Below are 24,119 nucleotides of genomic sequence, written 5' to 3' on the forward strand. Positions count from 1 at the left end.
AACCAGTTTTGGGTCATCCTCATGTTCCTGAGGTAGGGTCTCCACTGAAACAGTGGAACTCAGCCCCTGCCTTGAAGCTGGAAAGCCCTGAACTCTTCACGCAGCCTAGGAAAATATTCCCAGTTCCTGGAATATTCCTGAGTCAGGAATCTTTCCATCAGTCTGCAGGTCAAGGAACTACAGGGATACCTCCAACTCAGAATACCTCTTGGGTTTCATTTACTTACTTTTGCTTTCTGTAAACTTCCAACTTTTCACGGGGTTGCTTTATCTGAACTGTAAATTCGGGTAACGTTTGTAAGCCCTCAAGTGAATATTGTCCAGCATCCCGTTGGTGCTTCCTCAGTCAGTTCTAGCCACAAACACCCTGCAGGGCTTCTCTAAGGGGATTTTGGAGAAGTCTTGGCTGAGCAGTGACAGAAGTAGATTTGCAGATGCTACGGAGAGGAGTGGAAGAGACCAGAGTCATGCTGAACATCTTCCAGCCAGGCCCCAGGTGGAGACTTGTTTGGCACAAATGGTTCCTTCTCACCAATTCAAACTCAACTCTGGTTCTCCTTGAAGCCAAACCACTCTTGAAACCCAGCCTGCTGTGCAATTTCCCCAGCCCCAAAGGAATCTGGGGAAGAAAAGGGCAGGGGAGCAGGAAGTGAAGACATTTCTTCAGCTGTGAGGAATCAGCAGGAGGACCTTGCCAGGCTGGAATTGCGTTACATGGGCTGCAGCAGGGCTGGGTGACTTGGCAGCAAGTTCCTTGCCCATAATTGCTGTGCTGATACTTTCACAGTTGAGCTCTGGTGTGAGAAAGGCAGGCACACGGCTCCTCATGTGCGGGGCTGAAGTTAGCCTTCTGTTAGGATTAGTCTTATAAGGAGAAGATCAGAAATCCTGGAAAGAGACTGTCACCCTGATGCTTCACACTTCCTGGCGTGGGGTTTTCTGTGCGAGATGATGGAGCAGATCATGTGTATGGTGGGAACCTCAGCTTGCTGTGACGTAGGAAAGGCACAGGATGAGGTTGCAAAACATTTTCTTCCAGCAGAGTGGAGAACAGGTTTCCCTCTTTCTAAGCAAAAAAAAGAGAGGAAGGAGAACTTGTACTGTGCTTATCCTGCATGCATTGTCTTTGTCCTCATTTTAGAGAATAATTTGTCTTATTTAAGGATTAACTCAGGTGCTTGAGGACGGTGTTGATGATGCTCAGGCCACAGGTTCAGTCCCAGCATGGACCACTCCAGAGCTGGGCTCGATGATCCTGCTGGGTCCCTTCTCCCTCAGACTAGTCTGCGATTCTGTGTCTAAAACAGGAGTTCCTCTCCTGGTGCCAACTCTGATTTTCCTTTCAGAGGAACTGTCAGATAATCTGCTCCTCAGTTTATTTTTGCCAGAGGAATGGAATTGCCTGCTGTAACTCAGCCTCACCCATTCATCTTTTCCCATGTGCCTCTTGGAGGGCTCTGACTCCATCTTCTGTTTCTTCCCAGAGCAGGATTTATCCCCTTGACAGTCCCATACCCATTGATTTGAAAGCAGGAAAAGCCAATGTCAGCAAATGCTGCTTGTGTGGGTCACACTGGGGAGAGCAGGCTGGGGAGGGCACCAAAGGCAGCACCCCAAATGCTGCCTGTACTTCCCTGTCAGAGCGCGGCTGTCTCGGGGCACCACAGCGGCTTCATGGCCATGGCACATGGGGAGCCCCATCCCAAGCCTCAGGTCCTCATGATGAACGCAGGAGGAATAGGAACCTTGTCAAACTCTTCCTTGAGAAGGTTCTTCCTTCTGCCTGCACAGCCCACGAGCTGTTCTTCTCTTGCTTGTGCCACCTGCAACTCCTCTGCCAACAAAACTGCCCGATTTTTGCCACTTTTTGGTGCTACAGCTTCCCTGACTCCTGTTCTCGGACACAGAGGTCGTTCATGTTCTCCTGAGCCTGTTCCTGACCTTCTCTGTGGGAACAGGAGTTTCCTCGTTGCACGTTAACTGCCAGCCATGGCAGATAGGAAATGCTGATGACTGATCATAATTAAGATAGCCAGAAATAACCTTTCTCTCTCAGTCTTATTACCAAGGCATGAGATACTCACCTGGTGGGGATGCACTCAACACCTGAGGAAAAGCTGAGACACCTGTGAGGAAGCAAAGGGCAGGAGGTAGGAACCAGTTGACAGCTGGGAATGTTTATTCTGGAGCTTTAATTGAAGCATTAGTGAGAGAGGGAAGTATTATCCCGACGTATTGACCCCAGTTTGTTCCAGGAGCAACGGTGCTCACTACTCGGGCACTGGTTAAGGCATTTAGTGCAGATGTGGTAGAAGCCCTAAAATCTGAGGTTGTGCCTTTTTTGGCGCACTCTGCAAGTGTAAATTGTGAAATGGGGAAGAACAAGGCAGAAGCGCACCATTGGCAGGGGGTGGCTCATCCAGGCAGTCATCCTTCCTTGGGATGGGGCAGCTGGAGGATCATGATCGGGTGGGCGGCCCTTGAGGGGGAGGAGGGGAGGGGAGCAGACGCTGGGGTGTCATAAATAGTGACCCATGGGTGATGCCTCTAGGACTGGGCTTGTCTGAGGGGTGGATGCTGCTGGCTCTGCCTGTCATCACTCCAGGTAAGCTGGGAAGTGGGGAGGATGAATTCCCTGGGCTTTCTCTGTGCTTCTGGTCATGGAGATGTGCTGACAGAAGGGAGTCCTGCCTTCAAGGGTCCTGCTGGAGACAGGACCAGCTGCACTTTGGCTTTGCCTCCCCTGCACAAGGGTTTGTCTGGACTGGCCGAGGAGTTGCTGGCTCAGGGGAATGTTTTGAGGGGACAGCATGCCCTGGGAGCTTCCTGGGGGAAAGAATCCTCTTGCCATCCCCAGGGAGAGGGCAGCAGTGGAGGGGAAGGGGAGTCCTTGGAGAGGTTGAGGGGAGATGTGCAGAAAGGCTCTGGCTGGAGAGAGCCCAGGCTGTGAGCTCAGAGGAGCAGGAGCTGTTCCAGAAGGTGGTGGGGAGGTGGAACTCAGCACTGGGTACTCACGGCCGTGGGGGGAAAAAACCCCACACAATCCCTGGGCTGCAGGCAGGACCTCCCTGGGGGCAAGAGCCCCTAAATTCCCTATAACCAAGGCAGGGAGGATGGAAATCAAGAGAAATTCCAGGATGGGTGGAGCTGATGTTCCACCTCAGGTGTCTTGGCTTGTGTCCTCCCCACACAGGTCTCACAGCCCTGTTCCTTCATGCTCAGCCCTCCCCAGTGTCCTGCTGGGACTGGCGTGGCTGGTCCCAAGCAGACCCCACTGGACCCGTGTCCCCCAGCCCCTCGGGCCGTGCCAGGGCTGGAAGCGCTGCCCCGGCCGCTCCTCCCCGGCGCTGAGGCCCTGCATGAGGGGGCTGAGGCAGCTCTTCCCACGGAAACAAGCACGTGGTGCCACAGCTGCTTCTGCTTTGCAAAGCCAGAGTGAGCATGAAAAAAATCAGCCAGAGCAGGAAACAGCTCGACCTCGGGGAGCTTGTGCAAAATGGGCTGAGATCTACCAGGAAAGGGGAAAATGTGTTAGCCCAACTTCGAGCAAAAAGAACTCGGGGTAGAAAACACCTGGGAGGCAGGACAACCGCAAACCATGTGGTTTCCAGCAGTTCCAGAGTGACCAGTGGGCATCCTGTACAAGATGAGGATCTTGTAGGTAGAGAAGAGAAGCAATTTTGGACAAGGTATCACCTGGAGATGGGCAGGTGCTTTCTAGATAAACTCATAACTTAATAAGATGCTGGAGGGTAGGTAATAATGTTTTCTTAATTAAATTTAATTCATTTCAACATACTCAGACCTATGGTAGGACTAGTGTGTGACAGGGATGGAATTGCTGTTGGATTTGATTGGAGACTCAGGTGCTTTCAAGAGCCCTTGTATAAGGATTTTGCCTCATTCCTGGCTCCCTCCTGCTCGTTAAAACTGAAAAGCCAAACTGAGCCATGGTGGGTGGTTGTCTCCCAGCAGTAACATTTTCATAGAACCTCAGACTCGTTTGTGTTGGAAGGGACCTTAAAGACCATCTCCCCCTGCCATGAGCTGGGACACATCTTAGAAGAGCCACCCCTGAGGCTGCACAGATCTTGGGGTTTGATGTGGGAACTCCACTGCCCATTAGGCAATTAGAGTTTCCATTGGAAATTGCCCTCAGGTAGCGGCAGTGCCAGTGGGGTGGGCTGAGGGCCAAAAGCACAACCCAGCAACTCCCATCCACCCACAGCTGTGAGATGGGCGTAGGGTGAGAAAGCCTTGGGGCGCTGCGGGGCCAAACGCAGCCCTTTCCTCTCCTCCTCTTCCTCCCCATTCCTGTGCAGGACAGCCATGTGTGTGGGGAAGTGCAGCCGGATCGTTGGCCCCTGCCTGCTGGTGCTGGGCACGCTCTCCATGGCAGCCAGCATCCTGCTGCTCTTCCCTGCTGGAGCATCCAAGTACCTGCTGGAGGGGCACATCAGCAGCCACGCCAAGGCCGTGCCGGGCGTCTGGGGCGGTGGCATCGCCGTGAGTACTGTGGGATGTACCCGTCCTTCCTCCCGGGTCTGCAGCAGGGACAGAGGGATGGAGCAGGGCAGGTGGCTCCCCTTTGTCCCCCAGCTGTGTTTTTGTCCCTGCAGGTGCTGCTGGCAGGGACCCACATCACGGCGCTGGGCTGGCAGTGCTCTGGCTGCGGCACCCGCACCAACGTAAGGCAGCGCCGGGACCCCCAACCAAAGCAGGGGTGTGGCCGTGTCCCACTTCTGCCATGGCCCCGCAGTGGGATGTGGCAGGGATCCTCCTCTCCCACGGCCCCGTGGTGGATTGTGACAGGTCCCCCCTCTCCTGTGTTGGGTCACAGGCCCCTTTCTCCTGGTCCCACGGTGGGGTGTGGTGGGGGCCCCTCTCCCACAGCAGATCCTGGCAGGGTGCTGCTCTCCAATGGCCCTGTGATGGGCTATGGCAGGGTTCCACCTCCCCAGAGGACAGGGCTCCATGTGAGTGCTGGGATGGGCTCTGCAGGTCACTGCCTCTCCCTGCCCACTGATGGCTCCATCCTCAGCCTCAGCTGGGGGGTGGAGTTTTCCCCCCTCCCAAACTCTGCTGACAACCTGCAGCTGCCTTTTGGAGCCCCTCTGACTTTCTGTGCCCCCGTGGGTGCTCCCTGCAGGCGTTCATCTCCGTGGTGCTCTCCAAGCTGGCGCTCCTGGGCGCTGCCGCCTGCTTCGTCCTCTCTGGGGTGGGACTGACCAACGGCCCCCTCTGCTTCTACAACACCACCGAGCTCGGCCTCAGGCACGGAGCCCTCTGGGGTTACCCCTTCCTGGATGCCATCGACCAGGGGCCTGATGCCAGGTGAGGGGCTGAATCACCTGTGCTGCCTCATCAATTTATTGCTAATTAAGTGGATTAATTAGCATGGTGAGGTGGGTGGGCGCTTGCTGGTTGGTGATTGATGCAAGACCCGGGTAGCTCAAGGAGTCCTCACCTGCCATGGATTTCTACATGGTGCTTTCCATTTCCATCACCCCCCCCTTAACCCTGCTCATCCTCGGGATGAAGGATGGGGTGTCTGGGGGATTCTGCATGGTAGAAAGCAATGGGATTCTGGACCTGCTGCAGGCAGCATCCTGTACCTTCTCCCCTTCCTGTCACACAGGGCTGAGAACTACCTGTACAGTCGGAGAACCTGGAATATCTGCATGGAGCCTGAGGGCATCGTGAGCTGGCACGTTGTCCTGTTCTCCCTCCTGCTGCTCATCAGCGTGGCTGAGATGGTGCTGGCCTTGCTCCAGATCCTCAATGGCTGCCTCGGCTGCCTCTGTGGCTTCTGCGAGGGGAAGTAAGGCCTGGTGGCTGTGCCAGGAGCTCGGAGGAGGGGTCACCCCGGGTGTCACTTGGCTGCTGGCACACGCCGTGGAGGGGGCACGGCAGGCGCTGTCCCACCAGCCCGGTGCAGAGCCCTGTGAGAGATGGACAGAGCCCGGTGGGGACGGACACCCCAGGTGTTGAAGCAGCGCGTGGGGCCGATGTGCCAAGGGCTGCTCCTGTGCAGATGCCCCGGCCCGGGCCATATCCCTTCGCTTGGGGCTGGCGGCTCTTTTGGGGTTGGAAACTGGCCTGGTAAGGGATGGAGGTGAGGACCTGGCTTCCAGCATCCTGACATGAGCCCAGCAGCTGCCTCAGCCACTCGTTGTGATACTGAAATGAGGCAGAGAACCAATTTTGTCACACAATTTGAAGCATTGGAAAGCAGGCGTTGTTTATCACAGAGCTGGACACACGCAGGATATCCCCTCTAATTGAATGTTTGTCGTGAAACTGCACAACAGGGTGTTCATTCCATCACGATCAGACATACTCACTACAAGAGACATCTTAGAGAATACATTAACATCGAATTAATTTACATGCCCCCACCCCTTCCTGGAAGTCCTTTTGTGGTCCTAGAGGGTTGTCTAAAGGGGTCTCTGGTGGTTGTACTCACTGAGTGCCCCAATATTGTGACCTTGCCTTGAACTTCTCTCAGGGCATGAGCTGTTGTTTGTTGTTACGTAACTTTACACAGAAGTCACTATGTTCCTCATTACCTGTTTCTCCACTGGTTCCAGCTACCTTTAGCATCCTGTGTGTCTGCTTTTACACCCTCTTATCTAATTTGCTAGTTAGTCTTTTAAGTTCTGTTTTGCAAATTCAAGGGAACTGAAAATTTATATTCTCTGTGTTGTCTGTCACTTGTCAGCTTCCACTCACCCTGGTGCAAAATGAGGCATGGTCCTGTCACAGACTGAAGAGCTGGACACTGTTGTTAATCGATTCACACTTAGGGCAGTTGAGCTGGTGTTTGTCACCTGTACAGGGCAGGAGAGGTGAGGGAGACCAAAGGAGCTGAGCTGGGGCACTTGGATGGAGTCATGCTGGTGGAGGCAGAGCTGGAATTGAGGTGTAGCCCCCCAAAGTTCACCCACACACAAGTGTCAGGAGCAGCTGCTGCTCACTCCCAGGAGCAGGACCCCCTCCTGTGCTCAACCCCGTCCCCATAAGCTTTACAGGACCCAGTGTATGCCCGCCCATGCTGGGAGAGGATTTGCCCCCAGACCGACAGTGGTCAGAGGAGAGCAGTGATGGCCATGGCACATTAAAAAACCAAATCCCAGACCAGATTAAACAGTTACTGGGCCATTGGGGTGGCTGAACCCCAGCTGGCACCTGAGCACCACCCAGCCACTCACCCCCCGCCCGTGGGAGGGGAAGAGAAGTGGAGGGGTAAAAGTGAGACATCTCCTGGGTTGACATAAGAACAGTTTAATAATTGAAATAACAAATAGGAATGAAAAGGAAAATAACAGAGAGAACTAAAAGCCCAGACAGACAAGTAATGCAACACAAACATTTCTTTATCATCAGCCCAAATATAAAACCCAGCCCCATCCCAGCTACAATGAAGGAACAGAACTCTACACCAGCCCAAACCCTCACAGTGACTTCAGAGAGACCATTGAGAAAAAGTCTTTTCATGAAAAAGAAGGAATTTAACATCATATAACATATTTATATAGCCTATTTATGACGAGGGGAGGAAAGTCCTCAGAGCAGGGTGTTGGTACCAGGCATGGCACAGCTGGAGCATCATGTCCCCCTGAGCCAGCACCTGGCACACAGGGATGGCACAGGGTACCCCTGGCTGCCTCCCCCCTGCACTGCTGCTGTTGCCCCCCAGTATCTGTTTCCAGAGGTGTCTCTCTCTTGGAGAGGAGTCTGGGGCAGTGCTGGGGGCAAAAGCCTCCCCACCCAACCAATACAGAATTAAAAAATAGCAATAAAAATGAGATAAAACCCAGTTTGGGGACAGTAACACACCTCTGTGTGATGTGGCCGTGTTGGATGGTGGCAGGACCCAGGCTGTGGGTTGATGCTCCAGGATCCAGCACCAGGGGGACAGGGGAGCTGAGCTGGGGGTCTCTAGGAGATGAGGCAGCTCCTTCGCCTCCTCTTCCCCCTGTGGCACGCGGGGCTGCGGCCCTGCCGCGGAGCAGCGGCCGTCAGGGGAATGTTCTGGAGCACGTCGAGCAGCGTGAACATGCTGAAGGAGATCTGCTCGTAGGGTGACCTCATCCCGTTCTCATAGAGGCAGGCGAAGGCGATGGCAGCGCCGCCGGCCACCGGCGCGTCCCTGTAGGGCAGCTCCATGTAAGCCAGGTCCGAGTAAGCGCTCGGGCCCTCGTAGATGACCCAGGGCTCTGTCCAGCTCTCCGCATCCCTAGGGAAGGTGCTCAGGTGAACCCCCATGTTGACCCGCGACATGGAGCTGGTGGGGTGGGAGTAGAGGATCCAGGTTGGTGCTTGGAAGAAGGGAGTGGGGCTGGGGGGGGTTGCTGCAGAGTCCCCCTGGACCATGGTGACATTGTGGGCATCATCGTGATGCCCAGGGGTAGGACAATCCTCATCGGGCCCATCTGGCTCATGGTGGTTGCCAGTGGGCAGCTCAGCACCTCCTGCCCATCGGGTGGGCAGGTGCCTAAATCCCCGGAGTGCCCCAGGGAGTGGCCAGCGATGTGAGCCCCTGAAGGGCATCCCAGTGTCCCGGGAGGTGGAGGGGACATACACGAATGGTGCAGGGAAGCCAATGACACTGCCGTGACAGCCATGGGGGGGCTCGACCAGCCGCTGGACAAGCTGCCCCCTGTGGAAGACAGCCCCGTCATCCGTGCTGAGCGCCTGGACCCTGAAGCCCAAGGGGCTGCGGGCGTTGCAGTAGAGGACATTGGATCCATCTTCCTCGTCCACTGAGACCAGCTGGCACTCGCCCGTCTGCAGGTTGGGGATGAACTCCCCGAAGCGCCAGCCGCGGCCGTGGTCGTCGCTGTAGAAGGCGAAGGAGTGCGGGGTGGTCTTGCAGAGCTGCCCAAAGCACTCCTTGCAGTCGATGTGGTAACTGTAGGCAGGCACCAGCAGCCGGCCGGAGCGCAGCTGGATCCCGTGCCCAGGGCCCAGCGCGAACGTCGCCCAGTCTGGGGAGCGGAGATGGGATGGGGTGAAGGTGGGATGGGGTAGAGAGTGACCACCATGGTGCCCTGCCATGCCCAATGTGGAAGGGTCCCCACAGCTTCCTCTCAGTCAAGCCAAGCTAAGTGGTGGGGTGGGAGGGCAGCAGAGCCCAGTGCTGCCTGGTTGTCCTCACACATGCTCCTACCCCTGGCTATGGGGCCTCTCCATCTTCTCCCCACCTCCAATAACTGATATGGATACTCCCTCCATCCCTTCTGCCCTCTGCTTGAGGTCCTCTTCCACTCTTTTGGGTGCTTGTGGGATTCCTACATCAAGGTCACCCCCAGAGATGCCACTGGTGGCTCCAGGAGGCCAAAACACAGGGCCACCCCCTTGCTGGCTGCTCTCCCCTCTCCTCACCCCCCCTGGATGGGTACCTTTGATGGTCGCACCAATGACCTGCTGCGTCAGGTCTGTGGCTGTGCTCCAGCTCAGGCCCTGGTCAGCACTGGTCACACAGCAGAGGCGGGTGACATTCTGGCCAGTGACAATCTGGTAGGCTTCGGGCGTCCTGCCCAGCACCGTGATGAAGAAGAGGAAGAGGGTGCCTGTGAACTCATCGTAGACTGGGCAGGGGTTCATTGACCGATGGTGCTGCAGCGTTGCCGTCTCCAGCACACGCATGTCTTCCCACTGCACAGGGAGGAGGAAGAGGAGGAGAGGACAGAGAGGGATGAAAGGGTTAAGGACCATCCCACTTTTTTGCCCACAGCAGCTGTGGCTGCCCCATCCCTGGGAGTGTTCCAAGCCAGATTAGATGGGGCTTGGAGCAACCTGGGATGATGGAAGGTGTCCCTGCCCATGGCAAGGCATGGAATGAGATGGCCTTCAAGGTCCCTTCCAACCCAAACCAATCCGTGACTCTGTGACTCACTTCACCCATGCCAGGATCCCCTCCCCATGTGGCTGCCTGCAGGAGCCTGGCTATGCCACACACAAGTGATGAGGACAGCCCCCGGTCTGTCCCCACGCTGGGTGCACCCCAGTCCCACCTCCACATAGCTGCCGTAGATGGAGCCGCGGCGCAGCACCAGCAGGTTGGCGTGGGCATCGTCGGCACTGAGCCGCTCCTCGGCAAACGCCAGCAGCTTGGCCACACAGGGCAGGTAGAGCAGGGCGGGCACACGGTATGTGACACCGTTGGATTCCTTCTCGAAGAGCACGGTCCGGGCGGGGAAGTGCCGGGAGCCCATGGCAGCTGCAGCAGAAGGATGTGGTGGGTTCATGAAGATGGGGGACTGGGTGCTGGGTGTGGCCAGGGGCACTGGGTTGTCCTTGGAAGGGTTTGGGGTTTAACTTGGGTCTGGGTAACCCACCGGGAGCAGGGGTGGAGGGGCAGGGCTGGGGTGGAGAGGGGCTGAATGTAGGCTGGCAAGTCACCACAGCTCAGAGGTGGGTCAGGGCATAGGGTACCAGCAAGGAGGCTGACCTGGGGACCCTGAAATAAAATGAAATAAAATGAATTTGATATTTAAAAATGTTTGTCTGGAAAATCAAGGCCAGCGAGCAAAGAGCAGGGTGAGATCTGCAGCTCCATGCTCTCTTCCAGCAGGCACTGGGAGGGCAGAGCCCACAGACGAGACCCCCGGAGCAGCCCAGGCTCATCGTGAGAGCGTCAGGGAGGGTTCCTGTGCCTCTGGTGCCTCCCGTGCAATGGACCCAGCTGGCCCCTTGTTCCCCCTCCTCTGCGGGGGGAACCGGAGGTGCACAGCACGGACAGGGAGGTCCCCAGCCGGGCTGTCCCTGTGGCAGTGGGTGAGAGCTGTCCCCAAATGCCTTTCCTCAGGGACAGGAGTGACACCACGGCCAGCTGTCCCCAGCTTACATATCCCTACATTTCCCTGGACGTTTTCACCACAGAAGCAGATGGCCATCCACTCCAGCCTCAGCTGGAGCAGCCACAAGCCACTCTCACCTGTGGTTTCATCAGGAGCTTTTGCTGATTCAAAGCAAGTGAACAAAGTGAAGGCACTCACCGGCTCGTGCTCAGCTGGAGCGTCCCCTCTGTCCCTCGGCCCCACCACGGGGTAACGCCGGCTGTCGCCGTTGCCGGCTTTCCGCAGAGCTGTCGCCTCACTGCTTCGCTGCCACCCCCTCCCCTCGCAGGGTCCCCCCTCCGATGGGTCACGGGGCTGCCACGGCGGTGCCCGGAAAAAATCCCTGAGTCAGCAGTGGCGCTGGTGCGGCGCCCGTGGCACAAAGGCGCCGTTCTGGGCCGGGGCACGGCCGGGGCACCCGCGGCTGCCGAGCCACCTTGCTCGGATCCCCGGGAGGGGAAGCAAGGGGATCCATGGGGTGGGGATTGCATCTCCTGCCTCAGTTTCCCTCCTCCTGCAGGCTGGGAGACGCCAGACCTCCCTGTGCAGGTGCTCCGGCCGTGAGCTCCCCAGCCTGGGGACTGTAGTCCAGAGAGTCCCAGCCCTCCCGGGACCCCCAACCTTCCATGGACCGCCCCCAGCCCTCTCAGCCTTTCCAGGATCCTCAGCTTTCCCAAGACCCCAGTCTTCCCTGGATCCCCAGCCCTATCAGGACCCCCAGCACCACAGAATCCCCAAACTTCCCAGGATCCCCAGCCCTCCCAGGACTCCCAGACTTCCCAGGACCCCCACCTGCACATAGATCAGCTACTAAGAAACTATTTTTATACCTATATTCCATCTCTGTCATCAGTTTAGCTACAAGGGCTTGACAAAATTCACACGGCAAGTCACGGATCAAAAGCTCCAACGGGAAAACTGAGGCGGAGACTGCAGAACGGCCCGGGAAGGGCCCCTGGGATGGCCCAGGGTGACCACGTGTGGCTCCAGCAGCTCCGCCTGCCTGCTACAAAAGACTCTCAAGCCTTGGGTTAATTTTAGTGAGGGTTCCTGTAGCAGGGGACCGTGAAAGTGCTGTTAATCTGTGTTGATCCTGCTGGACACCTGGGCTGGTTAACCCCTGCCTCAGCTGCTAAACACAGCTGAGGGAAATCCTGGCTCTGGTTCTCACCCCTCTCCCCCTGACAGCATCATTCCTGCTTCCCGGCTGGAGCTGCTGCCCCACAGCTTCACCCCCAAGGCAACACTGCCAGCCAAGTGGCCCCAGATCCATGCTCCCCCATCTTGCCATCCAGGGCCCTGCTGCTGAGGCAGTGCCAGGAAGGTTTGTGAGGATGGCAGCACCAAGCCCAATGGATTTGGGGTCAGTGCTTGTCACGTGTTCCCAACACACCTGTCAGTGCCAACTGACACTGACAAAAACCCAATGTTTTAAAGCTGAGCCAGTATCTCCTCCTGCTCATGCTGGTGAGGGCGGCAGCAGGGACCTGGATGGCACCGGTGTGCCCAAAGCTGTGCCTCACTCCATCCCCTCCTAATCCATGCTGGAGAGTTTGGCCAACAGAGCAAGAGGAGCCCCAAAAAAGCATCTGCTGATAACGGGCTTTGGGGATGCTGCACCCAAAGGAACACCCATGCCCAGGGACTCTTGCCCGAGAGCAAAACCTCCTCTCAGGGGAGCATGGATCTTGCCCAAAGGGGACAGAGGCTCATTCACCTGGTGACACATGTGAGAGGCACAAGTCACATGCCATTGGGCAAGGCCTGGCTTTGGGCAGGATGCTTGGGGCTCCCATGCCAAAGGCAGCCCCAGCAGTGTGTGGTGGTTATCCTCACCGAGTGTGGATGGTGCTGGATGGGACACCCACCGTCTCTCCTGCTCCTTCGAGCACCGCGTCCTCTTGTCACGCTCCCCTCATTTCCCTGCCCTAAACCCTCCAAATCAGGACTTGCTCCAGTGAGCTGTGACCAGACTGGATGTAACCATGGATATCAAATAAAATCAAATGAAGGCAAATGATCATGCTCATGATTAATGATTAAGAGGCTGGAATGTCTAGACAGCTGCAGCCAGCCTGGCTCTCTCCAGCTGGGAGCAGGCAGGCAGGATCACCCAGGATCCAGCCAATGCAAATCCTTTGGCTCAAGGTCCCCAAACACACAAGAGTCCTGTGGGTCAGTTACGTGTCAGACAAGGGGTGATGCCAAGTGGTGGGAAGCTACACAGGTTGCCACATGTCCTAGTTGGGCACTGGGAGCGCCGTCTTCTCCTGGAGGCTGGTCCACAGCAATGGCAATCCCAGCTCCTTCCTCTTCTTGTGCGGGTGTTGGACAGTGTAAAGGTAGGACGTGTACTGGAGCTCTGGCATGACCATTTTCTGGCACATCCTCAGAGTCCTGTTGTCCAAGTCTTGTTTGAGGTTGTAACCCAGGATATTTGCAGCCCCTGACTGGAAAGGCAGGAGACCTTTGTTTTTGATGTGATCCTTCCTCACTGCCTCCTGCTCTGAGAGACAGGTCTCCATGAGCTCCTTCTGTCTGGTCCGCAGGTGACCCACCTCCTTTTCCAGCACCTCGAGCCCTATGGTCTCCTCAATTCTCCTCCAGAAGCTCTGGTTGAAGTGCAGGTAGAGCTTCCAGTCCAGCGAGCACCACGCTTTTATCTGCTCCTCACTTTCTGGAGTCAATGTCTGGACAGTGTCCTGGCTTCTGGAATTGAGCTTGAAGTAAATCACGTCATCCAGATCCCAGCACAAAGCATGCTTCAAGAGGATCATGGACTCATCAAAGTAGTCTGCTATCAAGATGAGGTGGAAGTTCTGCTCAATCTCCTCCAGGACGGCCTGGGTGTACTTTGCGTCATCCTCCGCGTTGTTATCGTAGCCGAAGTCAAACCACATGATATTCCTGGCGTAGATGCTTTCCCTGTAATCCGCTGGGTGGTAGTACTTTGTGGGTGATGCCAGGAACTCGTTCACGTTCTTGGAGCTCCTGAAGGCAGGCACATTGTTCTTGTAGTAGATGTAGGAAGATTCCAGCAGAGGAATGGGGTTCCTCAGGATAGAGAAGTAGAAGGTGTTGGCTGCCATCACCTTTTTTACCTATTTGTGGGAGGGAGAAGAGGTTAGTCCTGCTGTCTCAACCAGGTTTCTCCGCAGGCGTCACGGCTCTTTCTTACCTCCAAGGGGTTAAACCGCAGGTGGTTGCACATGATGTTGTAATTTTGGCCTATGGCTTCAAAATCCTCCACAAAGTGGGCCAGGAAAGTCCTCGGGTATCCCAGGTGGAAGAGTTGGTCAGCAGGGAGGGCGACAGTGAGGTTGTATCTCTCTGCAAACCTGAACATGATGTTGAGCACAGTGCTGCTGGCTGTCTTGTGGGTCTTGAGGAACATGACGTTTGTCTTGGCATGGCATGGCATGGCAGGGATCAGCAGCTCCTCGTGGCTCTTTGAGATGCTGCAGGAAGACGACAGATGGGGCAAAGAGACTCTCTGGTGCTGCACCCCATCTCTGAGACCTGGCAAAGCCAAACCCTGGTGCTCCTCTGATACCACAGGCTGGTCCAAGGCTGCATCCAAACCAGCCCCAACCCTCCAGTGTGGATGTCAGACAGTTTTCCCCTTCTCCAGATTCTCACTTACCGAAGACTCCAGCTCAATCCCCTTTTTTTTCCCCACACTGCTGATTTTGTCCCAAAGAGGCTGTGCTTTGGCTAATTCAATTCCTTCCCCAAATATGGACCACATCCAAACTAGGACAAACTATGGTCCAAACTAGGACCTGGTTTTGGGCCACCACCCTTCAAGCATTAGCCCAAGTCTCATGATAGATAAGTCAGGTGTCAGAGGTCACATCCTGGCTGCTCCACACACACGAAGCTCTGCAACCTTGCTTCTGCCTCACTTACCTGTAATTCTCATTCTTCATATGGAAGAATCCTGAGAGGCAGGAAAGTCCGAGGCAGAGGCTGAAAATGATGAGACATCTGACATGCCTGCAAAAAAAGAAGAGTTTCAGTGAATTTTTATCCCATAGTCCTTCCCCAAACCACCACATTTTGCATCTTGCCCTTGGGAACTTTCATCACTGTGAGCACAGTTTTACATCTCAGTGGTGGCAGCCACCTTTGGCCCCCAAACTCTGTCAGCAGCTCTGGCATTAGAGGCAAGACAGTGAGAAATTGCACTTTCACTATTACTCTCCTAATTTTGGCCTTTGGCAAGACACAGTGTGCTTCAGACAGAGCCTCAGCTCCTCCCACAGCCTCCTGCTCTGCTTGGCTGCCTTTTGTTTTGCTTTTCTTTTGGTTTTCTGGGGCTTTAGAGCTTATTCACTATTCAAACTCCTAGATTATTCACCAGAAAACGAGCCCTTTGTAGGGGTATAAAGACTTCCCTGGTGAGAAACCTGAGCAGCTCCGGTAATCACATCACTGCAGAAGATGAGGATTGGAAAAAACCCACTAAACTGAGGTTGTTTTTCAATATAAATACGATTTTTCAGGACAGAAAATCAAATTACCCAACAGCACCTGTAATGGATTTATTACACTCCCCTTTCAAATGGGAGGGCTGGATAATAATGAGGTGGGAGTCTTTTCTAGCGCTAATTACGCAACCATGATGTATCCAGGTGTCCCTGCACATGGCTGGGGGTTGGAATGGGATGGTTTTTAACATCTCAAACCATCCTATGGTACCATGGTCATCAGCAGTGCACTCCAGCTGGGACACAGAGAGGATCTTTTGAAGGTTTGATGCCCACCAAAAAGGAATTTTTCACCACAAAGTTTGATCTGATTTCTCTCATCGTAGAAGATTTTTAACTCTGGGTGAATTCCATGTTTGCAGAATGCCCAAAACACAGCAGATCTGGCTCAGGCTTTACACTGTTTTGAGAAGATATAATCCCAATTTACAGTATGGTATAGTCACACCTGTGGTTTCCACTCTCCAAAGAAAGCAAGCAAGCCTTCAAGCCTTCCTCCAAGAGCTCTTCCCAAAGCCAGGGAAGACCCTCAGCCACAGATGGAACCAACCTCAGACAGGAATTTGCAGCACAGCTTCTGCATGAAGAGTTTCAAGACAGACCTGCAGGCAAGACTTCACCAGGATTTCCTAATTTTTTGGCCCCAGGCCTGTTAGGGGGATGGGAGTGGGACAATCCCTGGTCCTTGGAGATGAGATGGGAGAAGAAAGGCAGAGGAGCCCATGGGCAGCGAGCAGGCCACATGCAGACCCCGCCAATCTCCTTGGTCTTTCATTTAAACTGAAGCTGCCATTGGTGTGATGGTTTTCCAAAGCACATCACCCTGCCTGCCTGGAGGTCCTTCCTAAGCTGACATCCTCCTGCTGCACCTTTTCTGTCGAGTGTAATGGGTGCAGTAACAGTCCATTTATTTATTTCTTTAGTGTTCCCAAAATGGCAACTCTGAGTGATGTGTTATGGGGCAAACAAATCACATACACCCAATACCATCCTGAAGGCAGATGTGGATCACAATATGCTCTGGAAGAACTATCAATCCCTGCTGCTGCAAGAAGACAGGCTCTGTAGACCTCTCCATCTTATCACCTCAAGGCATCCCACAATATTTTAATAGTTGTTTACTCAAATAAAGGATTACACAGTGCCATTCTGCCTCCAAATACTCAGACACGTTCAGCACACCGAGCTCATCTCCAGCCTAACTGAATGCTCCCCATAGACCCATTTTGTCTGGATGTGCCCCAAACCAAAGAGGCACATTTTGTCCGTGGAGACACAGGGAGCAATGAAGGTTTGAATTAGCCAGGCCAAAACTATGGTTACTGCCTGGCATGGCCAGTTTTAAGAAGCAAGAGTGACTGATCTCTGCAGGACATGGTCCATGGAGGTGCCAGTCTCCATGCAGAAATGGCAGGCTTCTTGTCCCAGGGGTGACAAACAATGCATTATCATGGCATGGTGCTTGTCCCTGTGCCTGGGATGGATGGAGGGATGGATGGAGGGATGGATGGATGGAGGGATAGATGGAGGGATGGATGGAGGGATGGAAGGATATCTGCCTTCCAGCCCAGGGAGCAGGCAGGGAGTGGTGACATGGAGGGAACTCTGCTGCACCTCAGCCCAGCAAAGGTGAGTGAGGAAGGTGTCCAGGGGAAGAGCCAAGGGCAGGGATTGAGGAGATCCCCAGGGAGGAGTGTGGGAAAAAGGAGACTGGGGGGAGCAGAGGAGGGTTGCAGGTATGCAGGGTGCAGGTCAGTGCACTCATGGAGTCCTGTGCCTGACCACTGCAGGGGTCCTGTCCCCATCACCCCCTGGGCTCAGCCACCCACAGTTGTACTTGCAGAGCTGTCACTGGCTCCAGCGTGACATCCACACACACACTGTGGGAATAAGGGGGCTGAACAAACAAACCTCTCACGGAGCAAACTGAGCACCTTTCCCTCCTCTTACAACAAGCTTCCATCATTTCTGCAAGATCTGCAGATCTTGTGCTTGGAAACAAATGAGCTCTTGAAATGTTTCAGGGTTTTTACTGATCGAAAGCGTGTAGGATCTTCACCTGGAGCACACACACCCTGTTTTGAACACAGTGCGACTGCTCTCCCAGACAGCAGCACAGGGCCAATGTGGGATTTGCTACCAGACCTTGCTTCCAGTACTCATTCCAGAATGAGTAAGTCTGCTTGAAAGTCTGCTGAGAACAACGATTACATTTCAGGCTCTCTATGCTTCAAATACATGTCATGGAAATTATGAGAATTTCAAGAAGCATCTGGACAATGTTATCACACACTTGGTGTGGTATTTGGGGTTGTCCTGTGCAGGACCAGAAGTTGCACTCGATGATCCCTGTGGATCCCTTCCAGCTCAGAATATTCTGATTCTGTGTCTGCAAACCTGCAGAGGTTTCACCCCTGCTAGGCACCCACCACCCTGGCACATCTCTGTGAGAGCCTTAAGCTGTGTTCCCTTAGCATCACACCCCCCCCTCTGTCACAACACTGCAAGTCTCTGACCTCAACAGCATCATCAAATTGCTTAGGCTGGAAAAGACCTCTAAGATCTGGCAAAGCAAAGCTCAAGAGAGAAAGCCTCAACTTGAATGTTGTGCTGAAGTTACCTGAGCGAGCCTGAGAGACCTTTGAGAAGCACTTGGGAGTTGACTGCTAAGACACAAAACTCTAAGAAGCCAAAAACCCCATGGAGCACTTGGCAGGGCTGGTGCCAGAGGTTCCACTTGCCTTTCCAGCCTGTGCTATCTCCCCTTTGGGAAGAAAACAGGGAAAACTACCTCTCCTAGAGGTACAGCTATGGATGCTTTAAGGCTTGGGACCCCCTTCTTGTTCCATTGGCTTAAGCCGAAAATAACAGACATCGGCATCAAACTAACAAGGTTCCTTTAAATTAAGATATCTGGAACATAGGCAAGAAACATTAATGGCAAAATGAATCCCTTCCCTGGAGCAAATTGTAACTACCTCCATAGGTTATTAACAACTTCCAGGGATTACTTGAACCAGACCTTCTTGCAAAGCAAGTTTTAATTCAGCACCCTGAGCACTCAGCTCCCTCTGCCCTTACCTTGGAGTGCACCCAGGGCTTTCCATGCTGCTGCGAGCTGAGAAGTATCTCCTTTGCAAATCGACTCCAGTGCCTGTTTGTCTCCTCTGGCTCTTTCTTCGTGGCCACGTCTCTATTTCTAGCATCCCTTCACTGCTATAAAGGGCTGGGATAGGTGAGGACAAAGGGAGTGGCCAGGTGTTCCCAGAAGTGGGTGGGAGTTAATTAATAAGCCATGAAAAGCGCTGGTATGGCAGGACACAGGTAAAAAGGTGCCTCGGGACATGGCATTTGCAGCAGCTTTGCTGGGAAGGAAAGGTTTAACAGGGATTCCTTAGTGGGGATCCCTTTCTCTCCTGGCTGCAGGAGGGAGGCGCTGGGGGCGGGATCCAGGCAGGATCCGGGCAGGGGGCTGGTGGAGGGCATTGAACCTTCGTCATCCTGCACAATATCACATCACCAGGGGCCACGGTCAGTGCCTGCTGTCCCTCTTCTCTGCTTCTTGCTCAGTGGGTAAGGACAGGAATTCCCTGCCAGATACATTTGGCAAGAGCAAATTAGGGACAGCAGCCAAACAGGAATGGAGTTCACCTACGGAAAATTCCTCTTAAAACATTTAGACTTCAAACTTTTTGGTAAAAATGCAATTACTGTAGCTGGAGGTTAAGAGCTTAACAGACTTGGCTGTATCCAGGCCTTGGGAGGGAGAACTCTTGCCCCTAAAGGGGCATTATTTTATGCTTTGTCTCTGGTGTTATTAACAACTGTTACAACTCGTATTATGCAGGAATTTTAGATTCCACTGAGGCTGCTGTACACCAGCACTTCACAAATGGGGTTTGATGGTTGCAGTTCACCCTGGGAGAGCAGAATTTGTCCTGCAGGTCTGGAGGTGGGGTCATCTCCCTGCTCCCCATACCAGGATGAAGCCAATGCTCTCCTCATTTGGGCAACAAAAAGTGTACCCACACCTCCCAGCCTGGATTTAGGGGGGATTGAGTTGCTGCTTTTGATCTTTTATAGCCATGCCACGGTCCATGCACCTCCTGGTGGTCTCCTTTCCCTCTCCACACACAGTGCCACCTTTCTAAACCTCGTATGCTGTTGGCTCAACGTGCCTCACCAACAGCCAAATCCTCAGCACTCTGGGATCCTTCACCTACGTTGCTACATTTCCAGAGCACCCAAATACACAGCATTTCTTTTTAAATCACAGCTTCCCCAGAGCAGCCCCAAATCCAGTGCTTTACCAAGATGCAGAGATTAGCAAGGTGTAGGGTTGCTTTTCTTGAGTTTCTTGGTAGAACCTGAGTCAATGTGCTCTTTTATGGAGAATTTCTAGGGTTACTCTTGGCATAGCACCAGCTGCTGCTGGCAGGGGGGGCACATTTCAGCGACCTCTTTCTCCTGTTACATTACACACGTCAGCTGTGCCATTTCTCGCTCAGGAGCTGCTAGAGCCCACGGATCACAAAAGCCCATTTTTTACACTTTTACAATTGATTCATTGCTCTCTCCTGGGGTGTTGTACACGAATCATCAGCTTTGGTTACGCCAAAAAAAATAAATGGTGCCAGGCACGAGTACTTGTCTTCATGTGGGGGTGGGCTGCTCGGAGACCGGGGCAGGGAAAGTCAGCCAGGTGACGCAGGATTAGTGAGCTGGGGTGGGATGCTGCATTCGTCACTCCATCCTGCCTCTGCTTCCTGTTGGGGGTCAGGCCCTGGGGGAGGTCAGCGCCATGCAGCAGGATGGGAGAATCAGAAGGTGGAAGTGCAAAAACTCGTGGGTTGCGATAAAGGCAGTTTAACAGGTAAAGCAAGACCTGCACGTGCAAGCAAATCAACAGGAATTCATTCCCTGCTTCCCACTGCAGGCAGGAGTTCAGCCATCCCCAGGAAAGCTGGGCTCCATCATGCGTAACAGTGACTTGGGCATACCCCCCTTCCTCCTTCCTCCCCAGCTTTTATTGCTGAGCACGGCGTCCTACGGTGTGAGAGACCTCTGTGGTCAGTCGGGGTCAGCTGTGTCCCCTCCCAGCTCCTTGCGCACCCCAGCTCCTCGCTGATGGGGGAGGGTGAGGAGCAGGAAAGACCTTGACGCTGTGCAAGCACCACTCAGCAACAGCTACAACATTCCTGTGCTTCCATCGCTGATCCAAACACAGATCCAGACCAGCCACTGTGAAGAAAATTAACTCTATCCCAGCCATAAACCATAAACAGTACAGAGAGAGGCAAAACCAATAGAGAGAGACAAGCCCTTACTGTGCCAGAAGACCACTGGTTCTAAGTGTGGAACATCCACAACGTTCTAGTATTTATGTCTGCCTCAGAAAAATTGGAATTTTGGACAAGAAATTCCTGTCACAATGATTCTTTCTAAAAATACACGTGCACGTACCCACCTTGTCTCTCCCTCCTATAAACAACAGTGCACCACTATGCGAAAGCATCTCCGAGAGCACAGAAGTAAGGTCTAGGAAAGATATTATAAAATAACCCTACAGTAACTCCTCCCTTGTATTCCCTCAGGGAACTGCTCTACTGTTTAGTGAAACAGTAAAACTTACATGGAGCTTTAGGATCTTCACACGTAAGGAAGATGGTTACATGGAGCTCTGCCAGAACAGTTGTGTGTCTCCCTTCTGAGCACCCTCTCCACACATGGCTGAAAAAGAGAAGTATGGAAAGTTCCGCTTCCCAAAAAGAGCCTTTCATGTGGAAAGCCTGCATTTTAAACACTGATGGTCAGTAGTTTAGGGGAAAAAAGAAAGAATGGTGTAGGAAAAGGGCAGAAAATATAAACAGCCTGATCCGGAAAGAACGAGCTGCATCAGACTATCCTGGCAGAAAGCAAATCCTGCACATTTCTTTTCCAACGACATCACGGACTTCCCATATTTGTGCATCACCCCACACCCAAGCAGCACAGGCCAACTTCTCTTTTCAAAGAGCCACAGAATTCCAGAAGCATTTGGGTTGGAAGAGACCGCCAAGACCATTGAGTTCAGCCTGTGACCAATCCCCACCTTGTGACCAGCCCAGAGCACTGAGTGCCACATCCAGGCATTCCTTGAACACCTCCAGGAGTGGGGACTCCAAACCTCCCTGGGCAGCCCCTTCCAATGTCTGACCACCGTATCCATGACAAAATTCTCCCTCTTTGCTAATGATGGCATTGCTCACTTCACCCCAGAAGAGGATGATCAGCTCCTCTCTGACTGGTCCTGAGGGATGAAGGGAGAGGTGGGGAGTGTGCCATAGTGGAGAGAAAGGGTTGAATGGACAAGACTGGAGAGCAGGACAAGATAATGCCAGACCATGCAACATATGGAGGTATTTCTGTCAAAAGCATCCATGTGGCCAAGCTGAGAGAGGTGTGATCTTAGAACTGTATTGAGAAGGGTGTTGCAACACATTGCTGAGCCCAAGCCAGCATCCTCAGTGCAATCTGACAGCATGCAGCCTTGTAGAGATTGTGTTCTGCCTTAAAACTGAAGAAAGCGCTCTTTAGGATGGTTTTTCTTCAAAGAACAAGGCTCTGGATAGAACAGTTATTTCACTGCTCTGTGGAAGAGCCAACATCACCAAAAAGCAGGTAGTGGAGAAGATGGCTTCTGCGTAAGACACCACCTTTCCTACTCTCATGCCATCCAGGAAGGCTTCCCAAACCAGTACACCTGAGTGAAAGCCAGCAGTTGGCACCCTCTGAGCACAGCCTGAGCCAGCTTATTACCTGTCTCGCAGCCCACCCAGGCAGTCCAGGAGAAACATGGAATCACAGGATGCTTTGGGTTGGAAGCTCATCTTGTTCTAACCCCCTGCCATGGGCAGGGGACACCTTCCACTAGACTAGGCAGCTCAAATCCCTGTCCAGCCTGGAGAAGATTGTGGGAAAGAGCATCAAAGGCGTTGCTGACATCCACTGCTCTCCTCATGCTGACAGAAAACATCCTTCTGTTGTAAAAGGTTGTCAGATTAGTGACACTATTTACCTTTGGCAAATCCCCAGCTATTTCTAATCACCACCTGCTTCATGTGGATAAAAGAGAGCCCGGGTTAAGAACGATGTGTCGGTAAACACGGATATGACTAGCAAACACCAAGTAAGCTGGAAGATGAAGGACTCACTGTCCTCTGTAGCAGAAGGGTGACAATGTGGTATTGTACAACAAACCATAAATTACAATCTCTTTGTAGAAGCAAATAAAACTAAACCCCGAAACCAACAAAACCCTCCATGTTACAATAGAACAGTTCCGCTGGAAGGGACCTACGACAACCATCTGGTCCAACTGCCTGACCAGTGCAGGGCTGCCCTAAAGTGACACCATTGCCCAAATGACTCTTAGACACTGACAGTCTGGGGCATCAACCACCTCTCCAGGAAGCCTGGTGCAGATTATACAGAAAGAAAGAGTTTCTCTTTAAAGAAACACTTCCTGATGTCTGGCCTGAACCTCCCCTGGCCCTGCTTTGAGATCAGCATTCCCGTGAGATCGGCACTTCCCTCTCCATGCCCCCTCCTCAGGAAGCTGCAGAGGGGGATAAGGCTGTCCCTCAACCTCCTCTCCAAACCAGACAAACCCAGAGCCCTCAGCCTCCTCCCAGGACACGCCTTCCAGCCCCAGCACCAGCGTGGTTCTCCTCTCCTGGACACACTCAAGCACCTTCCCATCATCTTTAACGCTGGAGCGCTGTGGGTGAGGCCGTGCCAGTGCTGGGCACAGCCGGACCATCCCCTCTCCTGACCCGCTGGCCACGCTGTGTCCGGTGCCCCCAGGATGCCATTTGCCCTCCTGGCGATGGTTCCTACTGAGCTGCTGCCAGCCAGCACCCCCAGATCCTTTCAGCAGGGCTGCTCCCAGCCGCTCCTCTCCCAGCTTACACTTGTGCTCGGCATTGCTCCACCCTGGGCGCAGAATCCAGCACTTGGATTTAGTAATTCTGTGCCACTGGCAATTGCCTGATGGGGCATCTATCCAGGTCCCTCTGCAAGGCCTCTTGTCCCTCCAGAGAGTCCACAGCACTCCCAGTGCAGACTCACAGAGTGGTTTGGGTTGGAAGGGACCTTAAAGCCCATCTCATTCTACTTCTCCGCTATGGGCAGGGACACCTTCCACTAGACCAAGTTGCTCCAAGCCCCGTCCTTTTGGATTATCACTCAGGGTTCTCCCAGATATTAACCAGCCAGATTGGGAGGGATAATTTCACACCTCTCTGTGAGAGCAAATCATGATGCACTGTGAAGAACAGACTGGAAGTCAAGGAAGCAGAGAATAGTGGCATGCCTAGAGCCTGGCTCTGGCCAGGCAGGTGTCCTGGGATCCCCTCCCTCAGCCTGGCTGCTGGTATTTCTCCTCCAGTTAATAAAATCCAGAAGCTGGATCTCCAGCACCCTCTCTTCTCTGACCAGTCCTTCCAGCACTGCAAACCTGTACATGCGACAACACTGATGCTTATTTGGGACAGCCTGGAGGTGGCATCACTAAAGAGGCCATAACCAGATGCTGTTGTGGGCTGTGGGATAAGTGTATTAGACAAAACAAGTGAGGAAGAGCAACACCTTCACTTGGAAGATTTGCATCCACAGGTTCTCCTGTGTCTCTGATGCTTCACTTGCACACCCCAAGTGAGAAAACGCTTCCTTTGGCTGCTGTCACTGATCAATCAGAGCAAACCTAAGGGGAAAGAGAGTTGGAATAGTCATACACACACAGTAT

The 24,119-nt window shown here is 53.5% G+C and overlaps 3 protein-coding genes across 9 annotated transcripts; 1 reads left to right on the forward strand and 2 right to left on the reverse strand.

The window, feature by feature from the left end:
* The first annotated feature begins 2,516 nt into the window (after nucleotides 1-2,516).
* Nucleotides 2,517-6,894, forward strand: TM4SF19 (transmembrane 4 L six family member 19). 2 transcript variants are annotated; one of them, XM_048314275.1, is made up of 4 exons: nucleotides 2,517-2,605; nucleotides 4,323-4,688; nucleotides 5,150-5,334; nucleotides 5,639-6,894. In XM_048314275.1, the coding sequence occupies exons 2-4, from the start codon at nucleotides 4,521-4,523 to the stop codon at nucleotides 5,823-5,825; spliced, it is 540 nt and encodes a 179-aa protein (XP_048170232.1). In that variant the 5' UTR covers nucleotides 2,517-2,605; nucleotides 4,323-4,520; the 3' UTR covers nucleotides 5,826-6,894. The 2 variants fall into 2 exon arrangements, with proteins under 2 accessions (XP_048170232.1, XP_048170230.1); XM_048314273.1 differs by lacking the exon at nucleotides 2,517-2,605 and having other exon boundaries at nucleotides 4,305-4,506; nucleotides 4,620-4,688.
* A 369-nt stretch (nucleotides 6,895-7,263) lies between these two features.
* Nucleotides 7,264-12,767, reverse strand: NEU4 (neuraminidase 4). Of its 3 annotated transcripts, XM_048314267.1 has the most exons (5): nucleotides 11,675-12,767; nucleotides 11,004-11,159; nucleotides 10,020-10,225; nucleotides 9,405-9,660; nucleotides 7,264-8,990 (listed from the first exon to the last, which is right to left on the reverse strand). In XM_048314267.1, the coding sequence occupies exons 3-5, from the start codon at nucleotides 10,218-10,220 to the stop codon at nucleotides 7,942-7,944; spliced, it is 1,506 nt and encodes a 501-aa protein (XP_048170224.1). In that variant the 5' UTR covers nucleotides 10,221-10,225; nucleotides 11,004-11,159; nucleotides 11,675-12,767; the 3' UTR covers nucleotides 7,264-7,941. The 3 variants fall into 3 exon arrangements, with proteins under 3 accessions (XP_048170224.1, XP_048170225.1, XP_048170223.1); XM_048314268.1 differs by lacking the exon at nucleotides 11,004-11,159; XM_048314266.1 differs by lacking the exon at nucleotides 11,675-12,767 and having other exon boundaries at nucleotides 11,004-11,642.
* A 97-nt stretch (nucleotides 12,768-12,864) lies between these two features.
* Nucleotides 12,865-24,091, reverse strand: LOC125330740 (galactose-3-O-sulfotransferase 2-like). Of its 4 annotated transcripts, XM_048314269.1 has the most exons (5): nucleotides 22,133-22,791; nucleotides 18,416-21,064; nucleotides 14,754-14,840; nucleotides 14,023-14,302; nucleotides 12,865-13,945 (listed from the first exon to the last, which is right to left on the reverse strand). In XM_048314269.1, the coding sequence occupies exons 2-5, from the start codon at nucleotides 18,538-18,540 to the stop codon at nucleotides 13,085-13,087; spliced, it is 1,353 nt and encodes a 450-aa protein (XP_048170226.1). In that variant the 5' UTR covers nucleotides 18,541-21,064; nucleotides 22,133-22,791; the 3' UTR covers nucleotides 12,865-13,084. The 4 variants fall into 4 exon arrangements, with proteins under 4 accessions (XP_048170226.1, XP_048170229.1, XP_048170227.1 ...); XM_048314272.1 differs by lacking the exons at nucleotides 18,416-21,064; nucleotides 22,133-22,791 and adding an exon at nucleotides 23,963-24,091; XM_048314270.1 differs by having other exon boundaries at nucleotides 20,967-22,791.
* Nucleotides 24,092-24,119: the final 28 nt, after the last annotated feature.

The sequence above is a fragment of the Corvus hawaiiensis genome, chromosome 10 (assembly GCF_020740725.1).
Source record: "Corvus hawaiiensis isolate bCorHaw1 chromosome 10, bCorHaw1.pri.cur, whole genome shotgun sequence".
NCBI classification, from domain to species: Eukaryota; Metazoa; Chordata; class Aves; order Passeriformes; family Corvidae; genus Corvus; species Corvus hawaiiensis.